The 25,356-nt window shown below is 37.2% G+C and overlaps 1 protein-coding gene across 1 annotated transcript; it reads left to right on the top strand.

The window, feature by feature from the left end:
• Window positions 1-440: 440 nt before the first annotated feature.
• On the top strand, window positions 441-24,288 carry si:ch211-106h4.4 (MAM and LDL-receptor class A domain-containing protein 1). The gene is made up of 51 exons (XM_055058396.1): window positions 441-590; window positions 682-810; window positions 1,433-1,561; window positions 1,669-1,768; window positions 1,878-2,049; window positions 2,756-2,969; window positions 3,575-3,706; window positions 3,829-3,953; window positions 4,107-4,344; window positions 5,238-5,500; window positions 5,953-6,043; window positions 6,149-6,289; window positions 6,942-7,070; window positions 7,857-7,990; window positions 8,102-8,270; window positions 8,409-8,528; window positions 8,954-9,108; window positions 9,181-9,276; window positions 9,459-9,549; window positions 9,633-9,749; window positions 10,385-10,487; window positions 10,575-10,725; window positions 10,828-11,047; window positions 11,662-11,785; window positions 12,205-12,334; window positions 12,954-13,032; window positions 13,115-13,267; window positions 13,761-13,886; window positions 13,984-14,196; window positions 14,276-14,392; window positions 14,566-14,727; window positions 14,862-14,953; window positions 15,796-15,963; window positions 16,055-16,228; window positions 16,307-16,415; window positions 16,810-16,932; window positions 17,047-17,146; window positions 17,327-17,480; window positions 18,091-18,205; window positions 18,334-18,477; window positions 18,913-19,100; window positions 19,424-19,589; window positions 20,197-20,415; window positions 20,572-20,750; window positions 21,380-21,617; window positions 21,809-21,968; window positions 22,051-22,165; window positions 23,181-23,298; window positions 23,423-23,519; window positions 23,636-23,705; window positions 23,781-24,288. Exons 1-51 carry the CDS (start codon window positions 554-556, stop codon window positions 23,871-23,873), a joined length of 7,182 nt encoding a protein of 2,393 aa, XP_054914371.1. The 5' UTR covers window positions 441-553; the 3' UTR covers window positions 23,874-24,288.
• Window positions 24,289-25,356: the final 1,068 nt, after the last annotated feature.

Raw genomic sequence — 25,356 nt, 5'->3', positions numbered from 1 at the left:
CACTAAAAATCCATATTTCACTGTAACACCACAGCAAATAAGACTCTAAGCAGTAAAACTTTTACCAGATCCCCAAACAGCCATGAGTTTCATAACTGTAGCTTTTCACAGATTTTTCTCCTGCATATTAAGACATTTGGATTTAATGTTTACATAATGTTGTTAAAAACCTTGACTCTTTCCCCAGCTCTGCATGGCACTTGAAGTTAGGGAGGTCGAAGTTCATCTCCATGCAGGATGCTATAAAACTCTAGATTAGTTTTATCTGAAACATTTATGCTTATTCTAGGTTGTATAATCTGAAGTCTTAACTGTCAAATAAACACAAGCAGCATGAAGCACGGTGACAAAAGTAGCAGGTTACTGAGTGCATGCTGAACTTTAAGCTGTCATTTGGTGATAAGGTTTCACTGCATTGGCTAATCTAATGTAGTAAAGATGTCATTTGGATTATTCCAGCTCAGTGTCTGTTGACAGCTTAGAAAGATATGTTGTGTTAGGCATCAGACCCTGTGTTTGTGTAGAAATCCCCTAGAATATTGTCTCATCCAGAATGGAGATGATATTGAACATACTAGTGCTTCTGTCAGGTAGGAAACATCAATGTTCTGCTTTATCCTGTGATTCAAAACAATTGGAAGTTGAACTTCTTTCCATCTCTTTCACACTTCTACTTATTAGGACTGGGAACTATTGTGTCCTGCTGTTCCATTAGGAATTTTAATTGCGAATCTGGAGAATGTGTTCCTGCTACAAAACTTTGTGATTTTAGAGAGAACTGTGAAGATGGCTCAGCTGAAGAGTTTTGTGGTAAGACACATTCATCAAACTTCATTCTCTGCCTAGTTTCTGTCATGGACAACCGCTTAAAACCAGATTTTTATATACACTATTAAAGTTTAAAAAAAAAACTTTGCCTGTTTTAAAATCATCAATTCGAATTTTGAAAACATTTTTTATTTGCTTAATGCAACAAAAATAGGAGAAAGCAAATTTTCAAAATCAACTACAATTGATGCAGTTCAGTTAGGGCTATTTTAAATGATTACTGTAGTACTTCAGTGATTTATTGATTATTCTGCTGATTAATCGAGTAATCAAATAAAAAAAAAAAAAAGATGAAACAAAATATTGGTAAATACTGCCATAACAGCAATATTAAAATCAGACATCATCCTCAGCCCAAATTTTCATATTCATGCATCCCTAACAAATACTTTTCTGGAGTTTAGAAAAAGCTCACTTTTTAAAAGTTATCCAAGATCTGAACTGAATTGGCGGAAGTGAGAGCTTAGCGCAACACAAATAACAATCTGCTCAGAATATATCTTTTGGGCATACTCATCTTTATTGTAGTAAATCATCTGAAAATAATTGTCAAAGAGGCTTCATCAAGTTTTGTTTTAGTATTTCATTAATTTTTATCTTCAAGGTTCATGCAACTTTGAGAATCACACATGTGGTTGGAAAGACAACAGTGGATCATCTAAAATCAGCTGGAAACGGCAGATGGTAAACACCTCAGTACCAGGACAGGACCACACCACAGGGACCCCAGCGGGTAATCATTAGTATTCCTTTGTTAATTAATTTTCTGTCAACATGCATTGTGAGCATTTAAAACACTTTGAGAAGCAGTTTTGTTGTTTTTATTTCTTTTGTGCTCAGGATATGTCATGTACATACATAGTGAAGAAAGTCGTTTTTCTGATGAAGCCATATTGGAGTATTCTGTCAACCAGCAGGCTGCTTTGGGATGCCAAATCAGGTAACAAGAACTAACATTTCATTTTGATTATTTAGCACAAATTGTGGGATCTTTATCTTGTCTTTTTTGTGCCAAAAGTCATCTGCTTTTCTTCATACATATGTTTCAGTTTTTGGTATCATATTTATGAAAACAATTCATCCCCAATATCAACATCATCCCTTAAAGTAAAAATGGTCAGAGGCAAAGATGAGAGAGATTTACTGGAGATTTCCAAAAAAATAACTGATGGTTGGGAGAATGCAACGGTTTTTATTGGTAATCAACCAGGAGGCTACCAGGTTGGTAAAGAAACACGTTTATTCTGTGGATTTAAAAACAAATACATTTGTTGTTTAGAAAGTAAAATTATTATTTACCTTGATAACTTAAAAACCAACAAATTCTATTTTGTTTCATACGGTGTTTTCCAGGTTTCTATTGATCTTTGTCTGACATGTTTGGTGGAGGTTCATTGTGGACCAAAACGCAGAACACTTGGAGTAGATGATAAATATTTAATGATGAACACAAAAACTTGCAAACAAAAATAAACAACTCAGGATCTTAACATTGTATTCTTTAATAACCTTTTTAAAATAATTAGTGTAAGATTATGATGCAGCAATATAATATTTATTTTAAGTTTTTTTTTTCAAACACATTTTATTGTATCTTAAATTTTGCATACTACAATTTATAACAGAAAATTTAAGTTCTGATACTGAGTTGTCTTTACTTCAGAAAAATTTCCACTTGAAAGCATGAACACATAGCCTCTCCATACTAACGTGGAAGATGAGGGCATTGTTTTATATTTTTTGAGGACAATGAGTAATACAGATCTGAATATTTTTATTATACTAGAGAAAATCATCTATTTTGTTGGAATATTTATATTTAATCTCAGGTATAGCAGATGTGGGACAAAAAATCTGAATATAAGTGTTTAAAAGGGCATTTTTTATTTTCTGCAATAAATATAAGTTTTTTTTTTTCTCTGCACAGCTGCTGTTTTCTTACGAACCTTCATTTCGGGAAAAAAAAGATGTTATGCTGGATGATATCAGCTTTGAGAACTGTGCAGAGGGAGACATCCCAGACAAATCAGACAACCTCTCATGTGATTTTGAAAAGGATACCTGCTCCTGGTACCATGACTACACAGCTAGTCTATTGTGGAAGAGAAGCAATGGGGCGTATGAAGACCTAACTGGGAATGGTAAGCATTGTAATGAGGAGTTCATAAAGAGGAGAGACTAAAACTTTCAGTACATGGTCAAAGTTTTAGACACTTGCATATCAGCAAGAAAACAATGTATTTTGTTTGGATTTTTTGAGATAGACTAATTCAAAGTAGCACAATTGTGAATTAGAATGAAACGATAGGTGTTAGCTTTAGTCAGAGGAAGTGACAAGGATGATCATTGTAACTCTGAAGGGGCTAAAGACATCAGCTTGGTCTGCAAACTCCAGTCCTCTAGAGCCAGTGCCCTGCAACTTTTAGATCTGCCTCTGCTGCACAACACATGAATAGAATAATTAAGTGATTGCTAAGTGAATCTTCACTTAGCAAGGCTCTGGAGATTTTATTAACAGAAGAAGGAGGCAATTAAGTCTTTTTAATCGCCATGAAAAGAGATTCTTGTAAAGCATTGTCTTTGAGTTTTCTGTACTATCTTGTGTGTTTCTAGTACTTAAAATTAATGTTAGATCCATATAACGTGTCTGAAAAGGGTATATATGCATATATATGAACAGATTGGTTTTGGAATTAAAAAAAAAAAACTAGAGCAAATTATATTTCTGCTTCCCTTTTCTCTACAGGTTACTTCATGTTTATAAAAGCTAATAACCAACTAAATATATCATCATTAGCCAGGCTCATCAGCTTCCCTAAACCTGCTAATCAAACCATCTGTGTGAGCTTCCATTACTACATATTTGGGAATAGCATTGGTAAGTGGTTCCCTGCACATATCTATTCCACAACTAAAATAAGGCTTTTTAGCATTTTAGCATACAGTTCAGTAATATTATAACAAATCAGTAATTACAACAACTTCTGCTGTTATAATTAGGATCTCTGAGGTTTATCACTAAACGCTCTGGGGAACCAGAGACAGTCATCTGGATGCGAAGTGGCACACAGGGAAACAAATGGCGGTTTGCAGATCTGACCTTCAACAGCGACAGACCAATACAGGTATTCTCAATACAGTTTATGATTTACATATTTTTGCTTTGACAATTAAAAATAGTTTGCAAATTGTGGAGGGTTAATTATCAGAATTTAGAGTTGTGTATTCACATTTAGCTGCATTGATGTTCTGAATCTTCCCTTCAATTCATTCTCCAGTTCATTATAGAAGCTGTGGTGGGCGGCAAACAGGGGAGCATTGCCATTGACGACATTGAGGTGGCCACTAGTTTGAGTGGCTCGTGTCCACCTGAGAGAGAGTGTACGTTCCAGGGTTCTCTTTGTGGCATGCAGCCTCACCCCTCTGTGTGCTGCAGCTGGGACCGGATCACAGGCATGTCCCCGCCAGCCAACTCTTCAGGTCCCACCAATGATCACACTCTGGGGACAGAGCAAGGTCTGCAGCTTCATTACATGACATTTCATAAAAATATCCATCCAGCCTTTCTGTTTTTTTTTTTTGTTTTTTTTATTCCCATCATGTTATAAACTCAAACCTGAGGGTGTATTAATGTAATTTTGTTTGATAGGCCAACACAAAGTAGGGCTTTAAAGTTATGTATAAGGGAGTGGTTTTTATTCTTTTTTTTTTTTCTTTACAAATAAAAAAAAAAACAGTGCAGAGATTAATCCTCATAGCCTGATGCTGCAACCATTATGTTTCAGAGTAGAACTGCAGATCAACAAAAAGCTGTCTTTGTAGCATTCTCCCATATGAGACAGTTTTATAGAATGCATTGCTGATACTTTTGGACCTCCTTAGTCAATTCGTTTAATTGTACTATATGTCCTGGCATTTTCAGGTAAAGAATTAAATCAGTCATTTCAAACTGCATTCCTTGCGGACTGGAGTTCAGCAACTTTTAGATGTGTCCGTTGTTCTACACACTTGAATTAAATGGTGAAACTGCCTTACTAGCATTCAGTCACGCATCCTAACATTTTTCTGTGAGTTTAAATTGGAGCTAAGACTGCTAAAGCAGAGACATATCTATAAGTTGAAACACTCTGGCCCTTGAGGAATGCAGTTTGAGACCAGTGCTTAAGCAGTGCTCTGTGAGATGTTGGTAAATAGTTTTATATCTGACCCCTACTTTAAGCTCATCAGCTTTATTCTTTACATGTCTGATGTGTTCATGCACCAATTTGCCTTCCACTTTACAATTATTCACTACTGTGATAAGTCTATCACTTTCCAGTAAAATACAGAAGTTTTTACTTGATAATTGAGGTTTTAATAATAATTGATGCATCCAAGCAACACTGAGACATTTTATTTTCTATTTGTAGGTTACTACCTGAGTGCTGGGTTATGGAAACACTGTGTGGAATCCAGAAGCGCTGTGACAGCTCTGATGGAGCCTACACCGTTCGATGGGGAGTGCCTAATGTTCTGGTATTACATGGAAGGAAGAGGAGTGGGTGAACTGAGTGTTTACCTTCAAACAGACAGCCTAGAAAATGCAACCAAGCTGTGGACAAGAATAGGCGATCAGGGATCGCACTGGCGGCATGGGAGAGTAACACTTTTCAATCCACAAAGCAATTATCAGGTAGCTACCCAATCTCACATTAGTCATGTTTGCAAATTATGATTTCTAGGGGAAAATGTAACCAAATATCAACTTTTTTTTTTTTACTGTTTTATCAATTTTAGCAATAAATGAAAATTTAAAAAATAGGAGATTATTACCCACATTTTGAAGGATTTTTTCTTGTCTTCATGGGTTTTAATGATATTTTCAAAATCAAATCGGTTTATTAAGAGGATATATTCAAGGGGTTTATTTTATCAATCAGTTTGTTATTGTGGATAAAATATGCTCTTTGAAGTCAGGTAAATTAAATAAAATGGAAAAATCAGGATCTAGAATTTCTCTTTTTCTGGAGTCAATCTCATGGATAAAATTACTTTAATCCAAGGTAATGTATACCCACAGTATATTTATGTGCAAACAGCACCTAAAACATTTGATTAAATGTTGGTTTGTTCTCTACTTAACAGGTAGTGTTTGAAGCAACAACTGGAGATGAACCAATGAGAGATATTGCAATTGATGACCTCATCGTCTTGAATGGTGTCTGTCCCCCACCAGGTAATTGACAATGGACAAGTTTTGTCTAACTTTATTTTTAGGCATGTTTGGAAGCATTAAAGTGGCTTGATTGTGGTAATGTGTTTTCTGTGTTATGTATTGAAGGCTTTTGTGACTTTGAGATGGACTTCTGCGGCTGGGTCAACAATCCCCCAGCAGAGTCAGACGTAGAGTGGGACTGGCTCTCAGGCCAAAGTGTTGGACAATTTATTCCTAGAAGAGACCACTCAACAAATTCTCCTTTAGGTGAGCAATCATACAGCATTTCTCACAATCGTGATCCAGCTTGATGTATATCAAGAAATTTGACTTTGCAATTTATTGCTTTGAAACAGGGCCTGTATCCCTGTGATGTGTATTTGCTAATTGCTGCTAGCTAGTCTGAAGGTTTTGAGTGGGTTGATTTTACAGAAAACTTCCCCTTTAAATAAAGCCAATTTAATTAACTATATGTCAAATACTTTCATCAAACTGTGAAGGTTGAGCTTACTGGTAAATTGAAACCTAATCTAGTGTGAACTGTTGTTACCACACAATCTATTGAGCTTACCATAAAAATAAACCATAATATTAGAATTTTACCATTTCATTTAATCTTTTGAGAATATTAAAGTGAAGTCTGTCTTTGAAGACACATTAGTGTTATTTTAGTGTCTTCAAGTCAACTTCTCCTCAGACACTTTGAACTTACTTTGAGATTTAGGTTGAAGACATAAATCAGCAGTTTTTAAGTGAATAGCTTCCATGACTGAAAGTCAGCCAATTCTCTCTAAACTGTTGAAGTTGTTAATGTGTACTTTAATAGAAAGACAAGTTATTTTAATTGTATATTTTTAAGTCATGTTTGAATTTAACTAATCCATTCAGTTTATTTGTATGATGCATTTTATTGCCACAGGCCACTTTGCATTTTTATGGCCCTTTAAGTCTGAAAAAGAAGAAATCGCCCAGTTGGAGAGTGAATCCATGGAAGCAGTAGAAAGTGGTTGCATAAATTTCTGGCATTATGCTAGTGGGTGGCGTTTTGGTAAGGACATTTAACTTCTTCTTTAGCAATTAATAAAAAACAATAACTGTATTTTGTTCAGCTTTTGGTTTACAGGTAGGGAATGTTGTGTTTCTGGGAAATCCTTTAGAGATGATATTAGATCATTTTGTTCTTTCTTTGAAATACTTTTGTTTTCCTCCAAATTTCTCATACAAACGCATACATTTTTTCCCCCTTAATGTGTGCTTATTTTCTTTCTCTACTATTATAATATAAAGGTCTTCAGCTTTATATCGTTGCAAGAGTTGCAAGAGTCAGGAGCTCACAATCCTGAGTTTGTCAGAAACTCTTAACATATTTTTTGTTGCATTGTTTTAAAGTTTGTTGGAAAAGGCAATAAAAGTGTACATGAGCCTGTAAGAACACCATTAAGAAATGTTGTCCCACTCTTCACTTCAAAATTGTTTAATTGAGCAAAAATGAAGGACAATCTGAATTACTTCTGGAGCTAGACTTGACTTTGGCATAACAAACATTTATCTTGACTTACCTTTTTGTTGACTTACCTATTTGTCATTTCAATAGGGTTTGTTCAGCTGATTCAAATCATTGTCCTTCAGGAACATTCAAACTTTAGTTACCAAATAAAAAAGGGTTTGTGCTGAAATGTGTCGTTTACATGCAAGATTTCAGTCAAAATGTGAGCTTCCATCCTGTTTTTAGTTTTGTCGCTATTATTGAGGAAACAACTGTTTTGACCATCTGTAAAGATGATCTTTTTTTAAATTATTTTGTTTTCTCACTGAAAATTTTTGGTGCTTTCAGGACAGTCAGCCATTACACTAACAGTGTTTTTAAGTGAGGTTGGTGTGCTGCATCCTCTATTCAGCACTAATGGTTACATGAACTCCACGTGGATTGAAGACAAAGTGAATTACAATTCGTCCAGTCTTCACAAGGTTGATCATTTAGAATTTTATATCACATTTTCACTATTCCACTTTTAGTGCTTTTTGTGCTTAAATTTATTTTAAAACTTTAAAATCTGATAGTTCTACTTTTGACTGCAGGTTATTTTACAAGCCCGCTGTCCAGCTGGAAACGAGGAAAGTTTTGCACTAGATGATATCCATATCATCCGAGGCAAATCTTGTGAAGATCTTATCCTCACCACAACCAATCCTCCCACTACAACTACTAGTGCTCCACCCTCTAACATGGACTGCAGCTTTGAAAAAGGTCAAACTCAAAAATTTAAGTTCAAGTAACGCAACATCGTAACATAGAAGTCTGCAATTTGCTTTTTGGACTCTTGATGAGATTTTAGATTTTTTCAATGAAGTTCATCTAATTCAGTATGTGCTTCTTGTTAAACAGGTTTGTGTAACTGGGTCCAGGAGGGCACTGATGATATAAGCTGGACTCTCAACAATGGACTTCAAGTGGATGGCATGTGGAATGGGCCTCAGTATGATCACACTGTTGACAGTGGTGAAGGTACTGCCATTTGGCAATGATTCAAATCACCACACCTGGATGAATGATGCAGGAGTTGTTAGTACTGTTGTTTTGGAGCAAGAATATCCTGAGTAAAAATCCTAGCTAGGGGTATTTTTGCACTGAGTGTGAATGTTCCTTCCAAGCATCCGGGTTTGACCGGGTTTATATTGTCCAGACATTTGCGTGTTTGGTCAAGTTTTCCATCTGAGCCGGCCTTTTGGGTGTGTGCCTTTGCATAATTCTTTGTCCTGTGATTTCATGGCATCATTTCCTGTGTGTACTCTCTCACCAAATAACTTGCAGATGAGCATAATTGTTTCTGTGTATTTTCCAGTACACAAAAAAAATCTGTCTAAAACAACTACGGAGAACTCTGACATGCTTTTCCAAATTAACATTTTTTGTCTTCTGCCTTTACAAAGGTTTCTTTTTACTGCTGAATGGATCTGGTTTGAAGGATGGTGAGACTGCTGTTACCTCGGTTTCTGTCTCTCATCTTTGGTCACAGAGCTGTGTTCAATTCTGGTATTATATGCTGGGGCCGTCAGTATCCACCCTGAATCTACTGATTCAAACTGTATGTAACCAAATCGGCTTCATGCAACTGTTACATAAAATACACTTCTCACAGAATTTTACTCTGGGTTAGAATTCCCATGAAATCTTGGTTTGGACTCGTCAAGGAACCCAAAACCCGGACTGGATCAGAGCACAAGTAGCTGTAAGCTTGACCGACGCGCTCCAGGTAATTGTTTACAAAAGTATATATTCATCTTTTTCAAACCTGTTGCAGCACTGCTGTCACTTTAAATTTTGCAGCCAACATTGTTTTCTAGTTGTATGTTATTATGTAAAATTATTCAAATTAATTAGTTCACAAATGGAAATATTACCCATCTCACTTTGATTTCATTGACCTGTTAACAGATACAGTTCAGTGGGCAAAGGAACATCCATAGTCACGGATTCATTGCTATTGATGACATTACAGTGAGAGCGGGAAGCTGCAGTAATCAGAGTATGCACACACTTAGGTTAAAATGAGGCCAAATTCTTATAGTTTGAATTCTGAATGCATTTCCAAATTAAATCTGTTTTCAGATGAATGTGGATTTGATTCGGACTGGTGTGGATTTGAGAATCGCCTTAGTGACAAGGGTCACTGGAATCGCACAAGGGGAACAAAACATGTGGATAAGACTTATGGGACTGAAAATGGTCAGTCCTGAACTGTGTCAGAGTGCAACTACAAAGTGATGCAAGAATGCACTTTTACTGTTATAGATGTCACTTGTGATGTAAACAGTCATTGCAAATCAAACCTTTCCTGTTCTGAAAGGCAAACTTAATTTTCAGGATGAAACTGGGACCAAATGGCAAGAAAAAACAAAAAAAACAGAAACATCATTAAAAAGTGCATAGTTGATTAAAACTTTAAAATAACCGCTTAAAAAGTAATTGTAAAAAAAAGTCTTTTTAAAAATGCAAATCTAATAAAAATTAGTTTGCCTTAGAGAAGTGAAATTATACAACTTTTACTGTGTGCTGCACAGTGTATTGTGCATGGCAACAGCAGTTTCAATGTTTCGGACAAAGAACAAAACACCAGTGGTTGCTGCTAACTACAGCATCATGATGAACTATGTTACTTAGACATACTGATCGGATATAATAATGAAGCGATGTCAGTGTCCTCTAATCTCTTTGTTATTTTACTGATTCTTAAATATTCTACACTAAGACTATTTGTGCACCATGCAGGAACGAGAAAAGTGATGGGCACAAATAATTGTAAAAAGATGAAGACATTCCATGTCTGCAAAAAGTAACCTGTTTTCTTGTATATTTTGCAGGATTCTACATGTCTGTGATGATATCAGAGTCGAAGTGGACAGAGACAGCTGAGCTGGTCTCCCCCGAGTACACTTCAGATACAGAGATGTGTGTACGCTTCTGGTAGGTCCGATACTACCAACACACTCATTGATACACAACTGTCTAATTTATCTTCTAGTCTGGATATAAATGTAAATGTTATTTCAGGTACATGTTGCCTGCAGAGACGTCCAGCTATCTTTCTGTTCACGTGCTGAGAAGTGGGGAGCTTGGCGATGTCCTTTGGCGTCGCTCTGGATTCCCCTCCAAACACTGGGAGGTGGCTGAGGTCACTGTGTCCTCACCTGCACCTTTTAGAGTAAATGAACATTAATAACAATACATTGTTTATAGCTTGTAACCAGGATAGACCTTGTTTTTTTTTTTTTTTATCAGTTTCCAATAAATCTGATCATTTCAGGTGGTATTTCAGTCCATTCATGTGCCTGGCACCAAAGATGCAGTCAAAATAGATGATTTCTCTGTGAGGAATGGAATTTGTTCTACTCCTGCCAGCTGTGACTTTGAGTCAGGACAATGCACATGGGTCAACGTGCACACAGAAGATGGACATGAGTGGGTCATGTCCCATGGAGGCTCCCATGGACCACCAATGGACCACACTACTCAAACCTCAGATGGTAATACTTATGCTGCAGTGTGTAAACTGGTTCATTCCTGAAAGGTGCAACTTATCATTGCTAACTAATAACTAAAAGCAGAAAACAGAAACATACCATGCTATTTTTTTCACTTTATGAGGAAATGCATTTTTAAAACTGTAAAACAAAAACACATTCCTAAACTTGATGGATTTTCCCTCGAATTTCCACTAGCAAAGAAAATGTATGCTTACTGCTGCTAAAATAATTTTTTACATTGTAAAAAGAGAAATAGTTTCTTATTTGTTTCAAGATCTTGTCATTTTGGTTGAGTCTCACTCTTACTCTCCTATACAGGATCTTTTTTAGTTTGACTTTGTTTTTGTGACTGAGACAAGATCTGCTTCCTCTGCGTTCTGTAATAAATCCCTATTAGCTAAATGACGTAATATTTGCAACTTCACTTTGATCCTGTGAGTCAGAATCTTTTTTTTTTATTAAAAACTGACAGATTTAGACATTTTTTCTGATATTGCCCCATTAATATAGCTTATGCCAATTTACCTAATTTACTTGTTAACTCATCATAAATTATTACAGCTGTCAGACATTGACTTTTTTGGATTTTACATTTATTTTCTGTTTACTTGCAGGTTGGTTTTTGCTGAGCTCAGCATTGCACCAAGGCCAACAGAGTGTAGGACAGGTTGTGTCTGAATGGATCCAACTGCAGGACACCCCATCTTGTCTCACCTTCTGGTACCATATGGGTAGCAGGTGAGCATAAAAAAACCCAAACATATCACATCAAGGCTTTTTAATCTAGATTGAGTGACAGTGAAGTACAAGGATGGACATTATCCTGTTGTTTCCTCACCAACTTCCTCGGGAAGTGCGAACAAAAGTCATTTAGTCATGAATCACCTGCTTCGTTTTGTGCAACACTAAGAGAAGTTGGGTATTAGAGGTCATCAGTGAACCACAAGAATAATTTTATCCCATTCACAGCCTCCCAAAAGATTTAAGAATCTCATCTAACAGTTTGTTTCCTACCAGCTGAAACAAAGAAAGTAACTATTTTTCCAGCAAAATGAATGAGAACACTGTGAGTGATCATTCCAGAGAATCTTGGAAAATGAATCATTTCATTTTGCAGGAATGTAAAAAAGAAATTTGTTTTTTTTTCTTTCTCTCAGTGACTCTGGCACACTCAGGTTGTTTGCACATTCAGACTCAGCAGAGGAGACTCTAATGTTTCAAAGTAACAGCAGTGGCAGCAAGTGGACCCGATTCTCCCAGTCAGTAAACATGTCCGAACCTTTTCAGGTAAATTAAAACAATTTCCACAGTTAGTGAATTGTATTGGGGTGTTACTTGATAGACCAGGTTAAAGAAGTGTGTAGCTGTGAAACTGAAGGCAGGGAATAGAGGGATTTTTTTTTTTCTAAGACATGATTTTGTATTCTTCAATCTTGGAATTATATTTGTGTGTTCTTGGATAGAAACCAACAGAGAGCATCTGAACATCAATGATCAGTTATTGTCAAAGATTAGGAACTAGATTTTTGATGTGGGTTTTCTATAACACAACCCAGCTTTAAACCTCTCCTCAACTTTCTGTCTGCTGTGTTCCTTCTTTGCCTTCATGATGCTGTTTGTTTGCTAATGTTCTCTAACAAACCTCTGAGGCCTTCACACCATTGCTGTAATTGTGCTGAGATTAAGTTGCATGTGGGTGTACTCTTACTGATTGGCTTAGTTCTGAAAACAATTAGTTGACCTAGATCATTTTTGGGAAACCTCGGTAAAAGAGCCTGAAAATATTTGCAACACACATTTTAAATCATGTATAGTTTTTCTTGTAAATAGAACAATGTAAGAAGATTCATTACATTAAAGGACTTGGGCAGCAATATTAAAGCTGTTTGCATCCTCTCAACAACAGCTTATGATTGAGGCAGAAAGCAGCAACAAGGGATTTATTGCCATTGATGACATCAGTCTCACAGAGGGTATTTGCCCAGGTACTTATGTTTCTATTTTCAATCTTCCTCTTCTTCTAACATAATCATACTTTGTGGTAAATGCAACTTTTTTTCTTCATAGAAAATGAAGCAGGAGGATTTGAGGGCTGTTCATTTGAAAATGGCACCTGTAACTGGCAGGATGTCAGCGTCGGACAGTTTCAGTGGATGAGAGGAAGGAACGGCACGGTGGGCAGTGGACCCTTAGTGGACAACACTCTAGGAACTGAGCTGGGTAAGGTTCTCCAAAATCAAACATAACAATGTTAACTGCTATTATGGCCATTATGTGAATCTGTTCTCCACAATACATAAAAACCTGATTCCAACATCATAATGAGGGGTTTGTTAGAAGAAACAAAGAAGCTGAATATGACTTTTTTTTTCTGTTTCCTCTTTTGTGCTGCATATGCAAGGAATGCTGGGTGTTGTTAGCCACAGTTTCCTCATGCCTGCTTGGGTTTGGATTGCGCCATTTAAGTGCTTGTGCTAAACAGAAAATCTCCCCAGCTTTGATGTTTTTCCAAATCTGCAAAGCAGACTTTTAGCTTTCTAAGTGTTAATTCTAAGATTTAAAGCGCCTCTTCTCCCAATATTTTGAAATCTGTTGGTTTACAACAAATCAATATTTCTTCTTGCAATATTTGTTCTGCCCTGATTTGTATTTTGTTCATTTATGCACCACATAAGTTTTCACATAAAAAAAAAGAATTGGGTGATCCTTTCAGGCTGGTACATGGGATTGGAGGCTGATAGAGGGGGAGAAATGAGTCCTGCTACGCTGCAAAGTCCCTTCATGAAAGAGGCCAGCTCTACTTGTACGCTACAGTTTTACCTCAGCATGCAGGGAGATGGTATGTTTTATAATTGTATGTCTGCAAGTACAGAAATCTATGAAATATAAAGTCTTTGGATTCCTCCAAAGTGTAAGCTTGTTTGTAACTGTTTCAGAGTCAGAGCTAAAGGTGCTCTTAAAGAAAGGCCCCAGGATCACCACATTGTGGTGGCTAGCTGGAAACAATGGAGATTTGTGGCAGCACAGCAATGTTGTGATTGGCCGGATCCCCCAGGATTTTACCCTCTTGTTTGAAGCTTCCACCAACTTCAACAAACCAGGACATGTTGCTGTAGATGACATCAACTTCACCAACTGCTCCCTTCCTGGTAGGCCACTAGCTTGTTGTGTGCTTTGATCTCATTTATTTTAATCAAATTTCTACTCACTTTTGGATCTCCTTTGTAGAACCCCAGTCGTGTTCTGAGAATACATTCATGTGCAACAACAGCGCATGTGTTGATCCCAGCCATGTGTGTGACTTCACCGATGACTGCGGGGACCGGTCTGATGAGAATGACTGTGGTGAGCTTCTGCACGGCCTGCTGAAAGCAGTAAAGACGCACAAATCACAAACGTCAAAAAACATCAGAGCTCGATATTTAAATCTGTAAATCTACAATAAAAAAGTATTTTATGTATCTGTTGTTGCTTAGCAATTTAAACCCCTCAAACTTCTCTACTTTCTGTGTGTGCAGAAAAACAAGGTGTGGTGGAGCGATGCAACTTTGAACAAGGCCTGTGTTCTTGGGCAAACAATGATGTGGACACACCAGGAGGTGGTTGGACACAGCAGGTGGGAGAAGAAGGCTGGCCCAGGCATGGTCCTCCCAGGGATCACACTCACAACTTGGCCACAGGTATATTAAACTCTCAGGCATGCTTTTACCACTTCTCATCATCAATACTTACAGTCTCAGCTGAAGAAGTTCTAATATTTTTTAAGTTTCAGTTGTATTCCAATGTTTGTTTTTTCATCATCATTTATAAACAGGTCACTATATTACACCTGGGAGTCATCTGACTGCAAAGGGCCAGATATCTGAGATTCTTTCAAAGACATTGTTACCAAGCTTTAACTGCACTGTGAGTCTCTTGTTCATGTATTACGTGCATCACATAAAAGGAAAATGCAACATTTGGTGTTCTTTTAGGTCATTTTCTTCACCGTTAAATAAATTAAAAATAAGACAATTTTCAAATCCCTTCAGACAGATGACTAAATGTTAAAGGGGCAACAACATCTACAGAGAAACCTAACTATAAAACACATATTAACATTATCTCACTCTGAATATTTTAGTAAAAATCTATTAAATGGATACAACAATCTAACATTAAGAAATATGTTTTTTAATAAAATTACCACTGTCATATTCATTGGTACCCCTAATGGTCCTTTAAAAAAAATACTCAGAACATTTTATGCTTTAGTTTAGTTTAGATTTAAAGCATTTCCTTATGTGTGTCATAAAATTGGACAACATTGTGAAAAAACAAAAACAAAGTACTCTCTCGTTGGCAAAATGGAGCCACATAAAGTAAGATGGCTGCTAAAAGTTCTTAAAATATATGATATTTATCCTTACCAACAAAAATGTACTCCAATTATTAATTTTGGGTTATGATTCTTTTTTAATATAGTATCCTCTGTGGGATTAGACTCCTGTAATAAAAACCCTCTTTATTTTAAGACTTTTAAAAATCTTTACTGGTGATAAAAGAAAACAAAGTTTGTAGTATAAATAAATGACTACTGTTGTTCTCATGTGCTATATATACAATTATGTTGCAGTATTTGCTCTTTTTATTTCTAAAACTTGTCTCTGCTCCATAAATTCCTAACTTTCCTTCCTGGCTGATCAAAGTCCTCACTATTTCTTATGTTGCAATACGTATTTATTTATTTTACAATTTAAACCTTTTAGGTGAGATTCTTTTACTTCAGCATGAGTGATGATTCAGCTCAATTGACAGCCAAGTCCAGAACACTGAAGTCCGGTATTGATGACAAAATGCTTTGGATCAGGGGATCTTCCCACAGCTACAGTTGGCAGAGGGCAAAGGTCACTTTCTCCTCCTCAGTCATTAGCAAGGTCTGTGGTCTTTTGTATTAAAAGTTTGAGCACACTACAAATGCCTGTCATAAAGAATGATAATCAATAGCAAAACAAAATCTCTCCTCAGATTGTTTTTATACATGAGCTTGGGGACACTGAAAGAGGACTTGTTGCCCTCGATGACATCTCTTTCTCCAGGGAATGCAATTTTGACCCTGAAAACGGCAAACTACCCGAAACATTGCCTACCTCTTCCCCACATACACCTCTGGTAACATCCACACCTATGAACCCCTGCCAGGTATGTGAAAGCTTAGTTGAATGGCCCTATTGGAAACTTAAAATATATTAATGAAGATCTTTGTCTTTGTACTTGCAGGATAATGAGTTTTTTTGCAGACGTTCTGCTGGGAAAGTGTGTATTCCTGTGACTTTACAGTGTAATTATTATCCAGATTGCCCTGAAGGAGAAGATGAGTCTGGCTGTGGTGAGCATTTAAAATGCATCTCTTTTACAATTAAACCATACTGTATGTGTATTTGATCCTCCTGGTTGCTTTTATAGCACTCTTAAAAGCTGCAAAAATTGCAATATTGCAAACATGGAGGCAAAAGGCCTTCACAGAAGCAGCTTGTCAATGTGCGTAGAGAATTGAGAACCTAAATGTTGAAAGAAAATAAGACTTAAACATGTGAACTGAAACTTACTAAAACAAAGCCCATAGCCAAGATGTGGAGAAAAACACAGAAACAAGAGAGAGGAACCGACACCAGCAGGAACTGCAACAACCAATCAAGTAGAGAGACATGTATGCAGAGGAGAGGAGTAGGATAACTGGTAGAAACAGGTGAGACTAACCAAGACTTCTGTACATGTTCCAGGCTCATGTACATTTGAGAATGATCAGTGCCTATGGAGTGACGCCAGTGACGGACCAGCTAAATGGCAGAGACAGAAAGCCAGTAACGACACTGAACCCTCTGAAGATAACACTACACAAACTGGTGACTTTATTTATGTTATGAGATTGCATGTTTTGGATTTCAATTGCAGTTCAGACTCCTTCATCCGTAAGTGTTACAAGCAGAGTTGTTTATTTAGGCTTCTCTTGTTTTTAGGCTTCTACATGACAGTAAATATCAGTCAGGATTCCATACAAACAGAAGCCAAACTCCTTAGCCCCCAACTCAAACCTTCATCCCCCTACTGTCAGCTACTGTAAGTAACAAAATCTATCTAATCATTATCTAAAATGTCCAAAATATAGATGTTCTAATTACAGCTGAATATTCTATTGCATGAATTGCTTAACACTCCCTCACCCGTCTCTCTATGCCATGCAACCCGCCTTCTAATTCGACATTCTTCTCCACTTCCTTCCTTCTTCCACATACCCAGGTTTCACTTCCACATCAAGCACTCTGGGTCACTCAGAGTGCTTATGCAGCAAGCTGAGGGTGGTGAAGCAATCCTGTGGTCACGCAGTCACAACACTGTCTCCCACTGGGCCTTAGCACAAACGCCTATAGGCCTGCTTCAGCAGACCTACAAGGTGGATAGTCATGTTCTAAACCAACACTTTTAACATTTCTTTTGGGATTTGTTATTTTCCAGTTTTCTAGAAAGTGTTAGAAAAACATAGATATATGGGCAGGGAATTATGTACGATCTGACTAAAAAAACAGTCAGTTTAGATTTTAATTTTAATACATGCAGGATTTTTCAGATTGTGCAGAATATATTACATAATTAAATATAAGAAACTCATAGTATACATTTTTCTATATTGTATGTTTCATAGGTAAGGTTGATATTGGTTACCACAATGCAAAACTAGTAAATGTCTGCAAGATTCTTCTAAATAGGAAGAAATTCTTGTTTTAAAGAGTCTAAGTCTAAATTCAGATAACTCATTTATTTTAGTTCCCCACATCTAGCATTAGTTTTTATGTTACTCTTTCATTATTATGTTTTCTTTAGCAGTGAATGGATGAAGACACATTTATTTAGGAGTAGACAAATATTTTCTGCAGTTTCCATAAATTAAAAAGACTGCTCCCTGAACACCCATATAAGTGAAGGCTGAAAAAAAAACTTTGAAATGGAAAATTTGTGGCTTACATAGATATTTTAAAAATGTGTGTTGCCATCTGTGTTCTCAGGTTTGGTTCAGTAGTATAAGTAACGCAACAGAGTCCATCAGCTCACCTGGACCCCATGTAGTTGCTGTGGATGACATCTCCTTTATTAACTGTGAAACAACCTATGAGCCACCAGGTGATTTTGGTTCCATTAAATTTCCTAACAGATTGGTTCTATTTAGTTTTAGATTTTGAGGTTTTTGTGACCCTCATGATTCAGGAAGTTCCGTTTGTTTAAGAATACATATTTTTTTTCCCCCTCAGCTCTGTCTTCTTATGGCTGTACGTTTGAAGATGGATTGTGTGTTTGGATCCAGGGAGCTGAAGATGAGTTGGACTGGAGCAGTGGCTCAGGTCCCACTGAAACCCCCAATACTGGGCCTGCAGGAGACCACACCAGTGGAACAGGTTATTATTCTTCCAAACTGTCTAAAAACATGACTTATCTTAACTTATGTGAATCATACTTATGATATTCTTTGCACGGATGTATGTGCTAGCAACCAGTTGTAAGGGTTTGCCAAGACAGATCATGTGTGACCACAAATGAACATTTTTAGAAAGAATTTTGACTTTAGCAGCATAAAGAATAGTTTAAGTCAGAGATAATTCAACAGCATTCTGAAAAAATGGCAGAATGACTAAACCATTGTGGCAGTTTTTACATAAATGTTCTCTAGTCTCTTTCTTCTGCCCTTTTTCTTCTGTTGTCTCTAAAATTGTGAAAATTGTTCAGTGCAGTGAAAATTGTTCAGTGCAGACAAGTGCAAACTACACAGTAGGGAACATTATATGTTCTAGCAAGGGACCAAAGATCCCTAAGCTTTTATATTTGTTTTGCAGGGAAGTACCTGTACATTGACAGTTCTCATCCAAGTGAGAAGGAAAACACAGCACAGTTAAAGTCTCTACTGCTGCCACCTGCTGGTGAAAAAGGATACTGTTTCACATTTTGGTACCACATGTTTGGAGCTACTGTGGGTTCATTGAAGATGTTTCTGAAATCAGCTGACTCGTTGAACAAAATACTGGTAAAACACAAAATAAATGTGTAACTTTGGCCCTTCATCTTAAATGCAATCAATCGGATTCTGTATCTCTGCAGGCTGCATGCTTCCCTCTGCTGCACTGTTGGAAAACAACCATGCAGCTGATTTTGCAATACTTAAGGCTGTTTCCTCTTAATTGTCTCTCTGTTAAAAGAACTTTCTCACAGTTGTGAAATGATGATTGCAAAATGATATTTGTGTATGGTACAATGGCTGCAAACTGCTCAGTTTTGGTGCATACCTCCGGGTTGCAAAAACCTCCCCACATCCTCATTAAGTGATTCAGCCGCCTGTCTTTCCTGTAGGTGTGGCAACAATCAGGAAGTCAAGGAGATGAGTGGTTGCTGGTTCAGAGCCATGTGACCTTGCAAAGAGTACATCAAGTGATTCTGGAGGCCACTGTGGGGGGAGAGGCTGGTGACATAGCCATTGATGACATTTCACTTATCCATGGACCTTGTCCTGACTCTGGTAATAAAGCACAAAATTCCCATAATGGAGCATATCTAGCTTTTTTTTTTTTTCTTTTTATCATCCAAAGTGCAATTTTACATTTCTCATTTTAAGCCCAAAAATACTCACCTCTTCCATTTTGAGCAATTACATTACAGAGTAAAGGTCAGACTTTGCTAGTCTGAGTTGAGGTGTTGTGGGTATCAGCCCAAAAAAAAAATAGTTAATTTTCATTCAAAATCTAAAGCTGAAATTGTACATCTGTTTATTTCTCTTTGTGGACATTTTTTATTAATTATGGGTCCATGGTTAAACTAAAATACCTTAAAATAACTTTCTGCTGATAGGTGGATATGATATTTATCATGTAAATGGCAAATATTTTATTTCCTTTCTGAGGCTAAATAGATAAATGAACATTTATTTCAATTGTGATTCAACTTGTGTGCTTATTATCCCCCTGTAACAAGTTAGAACTGATGCATGGTAAGTATGAAATGTTTTGTAGTAGACCACTTTTTCACTTTTTTTTTTTTTATCCTTAAATTCATAAAAACAGAAAATTATATTTGGGTGGCTTAATAAATGCAAAATAGTCACACTTTGATATCAAATTGCTTTTTAGATTTGTGTGACTTCGAGGAGGGAAGCTGTAACTGGCAGCAGGAAGCATCAGATGACTTTGATTGGATCAGAAAGTGGGGCAGCACACTCAACCCCAACACAGGACCAGAGAGTGACCACACCACCAACACACCCACCGGTCACTATTACTACCTGCCTTCCTCTATGGATGACCAAGCTGGCCAAAAAGCTTTGATGTCTTCACCTCTATACAGTGAAAGTGAGAATCAACATTACACTGGGAAAACATGCAGAATTGGATGTTTGGAGCACTATTTGTCTATAGCTGCTTCATTTGGTCAAAACTCAAACTCTTGTAAATCCTAAGTTATGTTAAAAAAATTGTAAAAATCTGCATCATTATTGCTGTGTTCAGGTAAAGGATCTTGTTTGCAGCTGTGGTACCACATGTATGGCAAAGGAATGGGCACACTGAATGTTTATCAGCAGAGTCTAGATGGGAAGGAGGTTCTGATTTTCTCACAGACAGGAGACCAAGGCCGGCTGTGGAGGTTCGCTCAGGCTGAGCTCCTGCCACGGATTCAGCCATACAGAGTGAGTCACTCAAGTTCAGCCTCATTGTGTAATGAAGTTATATAATGAACTTTATTACAGTTCATGATTAGATCTTATATTCAATGTTTGCTGCAGTGTGTGTGTTTATACATATATATTTTTTTTTTTTGACATTATGCTCCAATTCTTCGTGATTGCTTTTTCTGAAGACGTTTTTACTGAAAGCCTTAAAAAGATTTTGCATTCCAGTACAGATATGATTCATTTTATAAATTAGTTGACCAATACGGACACCAAATCTGAAACTACATTATGATGAAGATAAAATTGAACTCATAAACGTAGGCAATTCAAAATACATTAAAATAACACATTCTTTCATCACCGTTACATGATAAATATTAGTGTGATCAGCATTAGTAACTATGGACTGATTTCTCAGTTTGTTGTTTTTTGTACAGTCTGTTTGAAATTGCAATTGGTTTAAAGTTATGTATAATATGTTGTTTATTTGTAGACAAAAAAATTAACAAACCAACTGGTTTTTAAGTCTGAAAACCCTTTTAACCAATTTTTTTTTTATAAATGTCCTTTCTTGCAATAGTATTAATCAATCTGATTTTAAGAAATATTCACACTGAAAATAGGAATGTGCTGTGTATTTTTAGATTCTGGTGGAAGGTGTGAAGATCGGGCCAACCTTGGAGGGAGATATGGCCTTTGACGATGTGCATCTCATAGATGCACAGTGCCCTCCTCATGGTTTTTGTGACTTTGAGAGGTCCTTCTGCAGTTGGAGCAACTTGGGTGGTAGAGTCGACCAGGGAGACTGGCTACTTGGAGCAGGAGCTTCCCCAAACCCCAACACTGGACCCACTGTTGATCACACAACTAATTCTTCTGATGGTAATTTGATGCTGTGTATCTTATTGTTTGAAAATAGAAAAATTACTGGTTTATAGGTGCACTAAGTTAGGCTTTCTATGATCAAATTTTACTTTGCACTTCTAATCTTGGAACTAGTCTGATGTACAGATCATCCATATTTGATGCGACAGTAATAGAAAATATGAGAAACGTTGATATTGTTTCCTCAGGTCACTACATATATGTGGACAGCTCAGTGGGTGCGTGGGGAGACATGTCCTACCTTGTCAGTGACGTGTTCCATCCATCCTCAAGGGGACACTGCCTTACATTTTGGTACCACATGTATGGCAGCAACATTGGGACTCTCAATGTCTACATCAATGACAGGTCTGAGAAAAATCAATATCAAACAGAAATGTAGTGTAAATTGACCTGGTTTAGTTTTATTTTGACTCATTATGGTTTATAGAAAAATGCATGCTGGAGGCAACGAGGAAGGGCATCTGAAGTGGACTAAAACAGGAAACAGTGGAGACCAGTGGCTGCAGGACAATGTGTCTATTAAACATCAAGAAGCATTCTGGGTATTGAGCATTGATTATTTTTTTCTGATAAATGCATTAACTGTTAGGAAATCTACGATTTTAGTGCAGAACTGTCACCTCTCTTGGAATATTATAAACATGCAATAGGAATAATTTTGTGCTTTAATGTATTTCATTTTTTTTAACTTCACACAACTTGAAATAAACAGTTTGTAAGCATATTGCAAAAGTTACAGCAGTAGGTTTATTTTGAACACATACGAAAAATAAAATACGCTTTTTATTTCAAAACCTTCAGAAAACAAATTTTCTCCTGCTAAATGTACAAACACTTTGCTTTAAATGTGTGGTATGCAAGTCTTCACTGAGAGCTGTGTGTGTAAGTGTGCCACCACTGTTTCTCACCCATCAGTAGAGAGATTGTCCGAAAAGTCAGTACAAACTGCAAAATTATGTCATCACAAAATAACACATTGTTCATGTGTACTAAAATTTTAGTTAAGGAGTAGTAAAAAATTATAACAATGTATGAGAGACTAACAGAGAGGGAAAAAAGGTCATGTTTAGAAGTGTGAATTAAATTCTTTCTTTCAAATGAGCATTAATTCAGTATGTCGCAGATCAACCATTTCTTTTTGAGTCTGATAAAAGCCCAAAACAACCTCTCCAGCAGAGATATTGGACTTGTATGTTGCAATTTAATTTTAATCATGTGTTAAGGATAATCAGGCAAATTCAAAATCCTGTTTGAGTGCCGAGACGAGGGCCAGCTGAACGAGGACTGGGCTATAAGTAAGAGCTTCGGAACACTGTAAGAACCAACAGCAGGATCCACTGCCTTATAAGAAGAGTTACATTGATACATGTCTTTAAACTGAAGTCTCCATGATCTCCATGAAAAAGAAAAAACGTCACGACATACATTTTATTGTCCAGCTCAGCCAGGTCCTGTGAAGTCTGAATATGATTGTTGACCCCTTTCTCAAAGAGACAATCAGATGTGTAACAGTTTTCACCAGATAATTCTTTGAGCATTTCTTTTCACTCCCCACAGTTTGTGTTTGTGTATCAAAGAGGAATGAGTATAGGGGGAGACGTGGCTCTTGATGACATCACCATCCAACCATACAGCTGCAACTCTGAGCCGCCAGTTCTTCCCTCAAATAATTCAAGTAACTATTTTTACCTAGAATGCTTAATTAGAAACAAAACAACTGTTGATCTTCCTGGATGGAAAGAAATTACCACTTAATTTACTTGTCAGATATTTATCTCCATGTTTTGCTGTTTCTGTAGATGCGCTGTCCGCTGGCCTTGCAGTTGGTCTGACTCTGCTGATTGGAATCATCATCTCTATGTTCCTTTTCATGCTGAACCGAAAATGGAAGTCGATGTAAGATTTTTTTTGTGGTTGTTTTGTTTTTTCTTTTCCTCTAATATGAACATAACATGCAAAATAATACTAAAGTATGCACAAACATGTTAGTGATTTAATTATGGACCTGACAGGAATACGTCGACAATAACGAATGAGGTTCCCAGAGAGATTTCCATGTTTGACATGTCCGACCACACACATGTAAGTAAGGATCCCAGAACTTTCCGAACTTTATTTTTATGTTATGTTATACCATATTCTCTTTTTTTTTTTAAGGATACACAACCTAATTATACAACTGACTTCTCCTTCTTCAACAAACTGTATGATCCATCAGGACACACGACTGAGGCCTCGTCTGACTCTTAGCCTGGTTTTTACTTTAAGACTCCATCACTCCATTGAGAGTAGAATATAAATGTATTATATTTGTTCTACTTTCTCATTCAGTGTGATTTTTTTTGTTTTTCAGTTTGAAAAACAAAAATTATTGTAGTCTTCCTTATGTATCTGCAATTGGTGTTTGGCAAAAGCTTTTGGAGACTAATTTTTTTCCAAAGTGGAGATGTGTTCACTGCTTAAGTCTTTTCTATTTTCAGAGGGATATTTGCTCTATAGATTTAAAAGAATTAGTTTTCCTATTTTAGTCAAAATAACTATTGAATGTGTAAGCCAAAAAATATATCTGGATCTTGGCATGTTATTTAGAATAATGTTCTAGTATGTTTCTGTTCCCCCCACCCCCAACACTAAATAAACTAAATGGCAACTACTAAACAATCAGACATAATGAGGTCAAGTTTCTCTGTGATGCACAGTCTTCTAAGTTGTTGCGAGTTCAGAGGATAAGAACCACCAGTGGTGAGTGAGAAGGGATTTATATATAATATATATATATTATATATATATATATATATATATATATATATATATATATATATATAAATTCCCTTCTCACCCACCTCGGGTGGTTCTTATCCTCTGAGCTCGGGTCCTCTACCAGAGGCCTGGGAGCTTGAGGGTTCTGCGCAGTATCTTGGCTGTGCCAAGGACTGCACATTTCTGGACTGAGATGTCTGATGTTGTTCCTGGGATCTGTTGTAGCCACTGCTCCAGTTTGGGGGTTACTGCCCCGAGGGCCCCGATGACCACAGGCACCACTGTGGTCTTCACCTTCCAGGCCCTCTCCAGTTCTTCCCTGAGGCCCTGGTATTTCTCTAGTTTCTCGTGCTCCTTTTTCCTGATGTTGCAATCACTTGGTATTGCTACATCTACCACAACGGCTTTCCTCTGATGTTTATCCACTACGACAATGTCTGGTTGGTTCGCCATTACCATTTTGTCTGTCTGGATCTGGAAGTCCCACAGGATCTTAGCTCTGGCGTTCTCCACCACCTTTGGGGGTGTTTCCCACTTTGATCTTGGGGTTTCCAGTCCATATTCTGCACAGATGTTTCTGTACACTATGCCTGCCACTTGGTTATGTCGCTCCATGTACGCTTTCCCTGCCAGTATCTTGCACCCTGCTGTGATGTGCTGGACTGTCTCAGGGGCCTCCTTGCACAACCTACACCTTGGGTCTTGTCTGGTGTGGTAGATCTGGGCCTCTATTGCTCTGGTGTTTAGGGCCTGTTCCTGGGCGGCCAGGATGAGGGCCTCTGTGCTGTCCTTGAGTCCAGCTTTTTCCAGCCATTGGTAGGATTTACTGATATCAGCCACTTGGGTTATTTGCTGGTGGTACATCCCATGTAGGGGCTTGTCCTCCCATGATGGTATCTCTGGCACCTCAACCTCCGTTCCCTGTTGTCTGAGACATTCACTGAGCACATTGTCTGTTGAGGCTTTGTCCCTG

This window comes from Poeciliopsis prolifica, unplaced genomic scaffold (assembly GCF_027474105.1).
Source record: "Poeciliopsis prolifica strain line A6 unplaced genomic scaffold, Auburn_PproV2 SCAFFOLD050, whole genome shotgun sequence".
Classification (NCBI taxonomy): domain Eukaryota; kingdom Metazoa; phylum Chordata; class Actinopteri; order Cyprinodontiformes; family Poeciliidae; genus Poeciliopsis; species Poeciliopsis prolifica.
The sequence above is the reverse complement of the archived record's forward strand: the minus strand, read 5'-3'. Positions and strand labels throughout refer to the sequence as shown.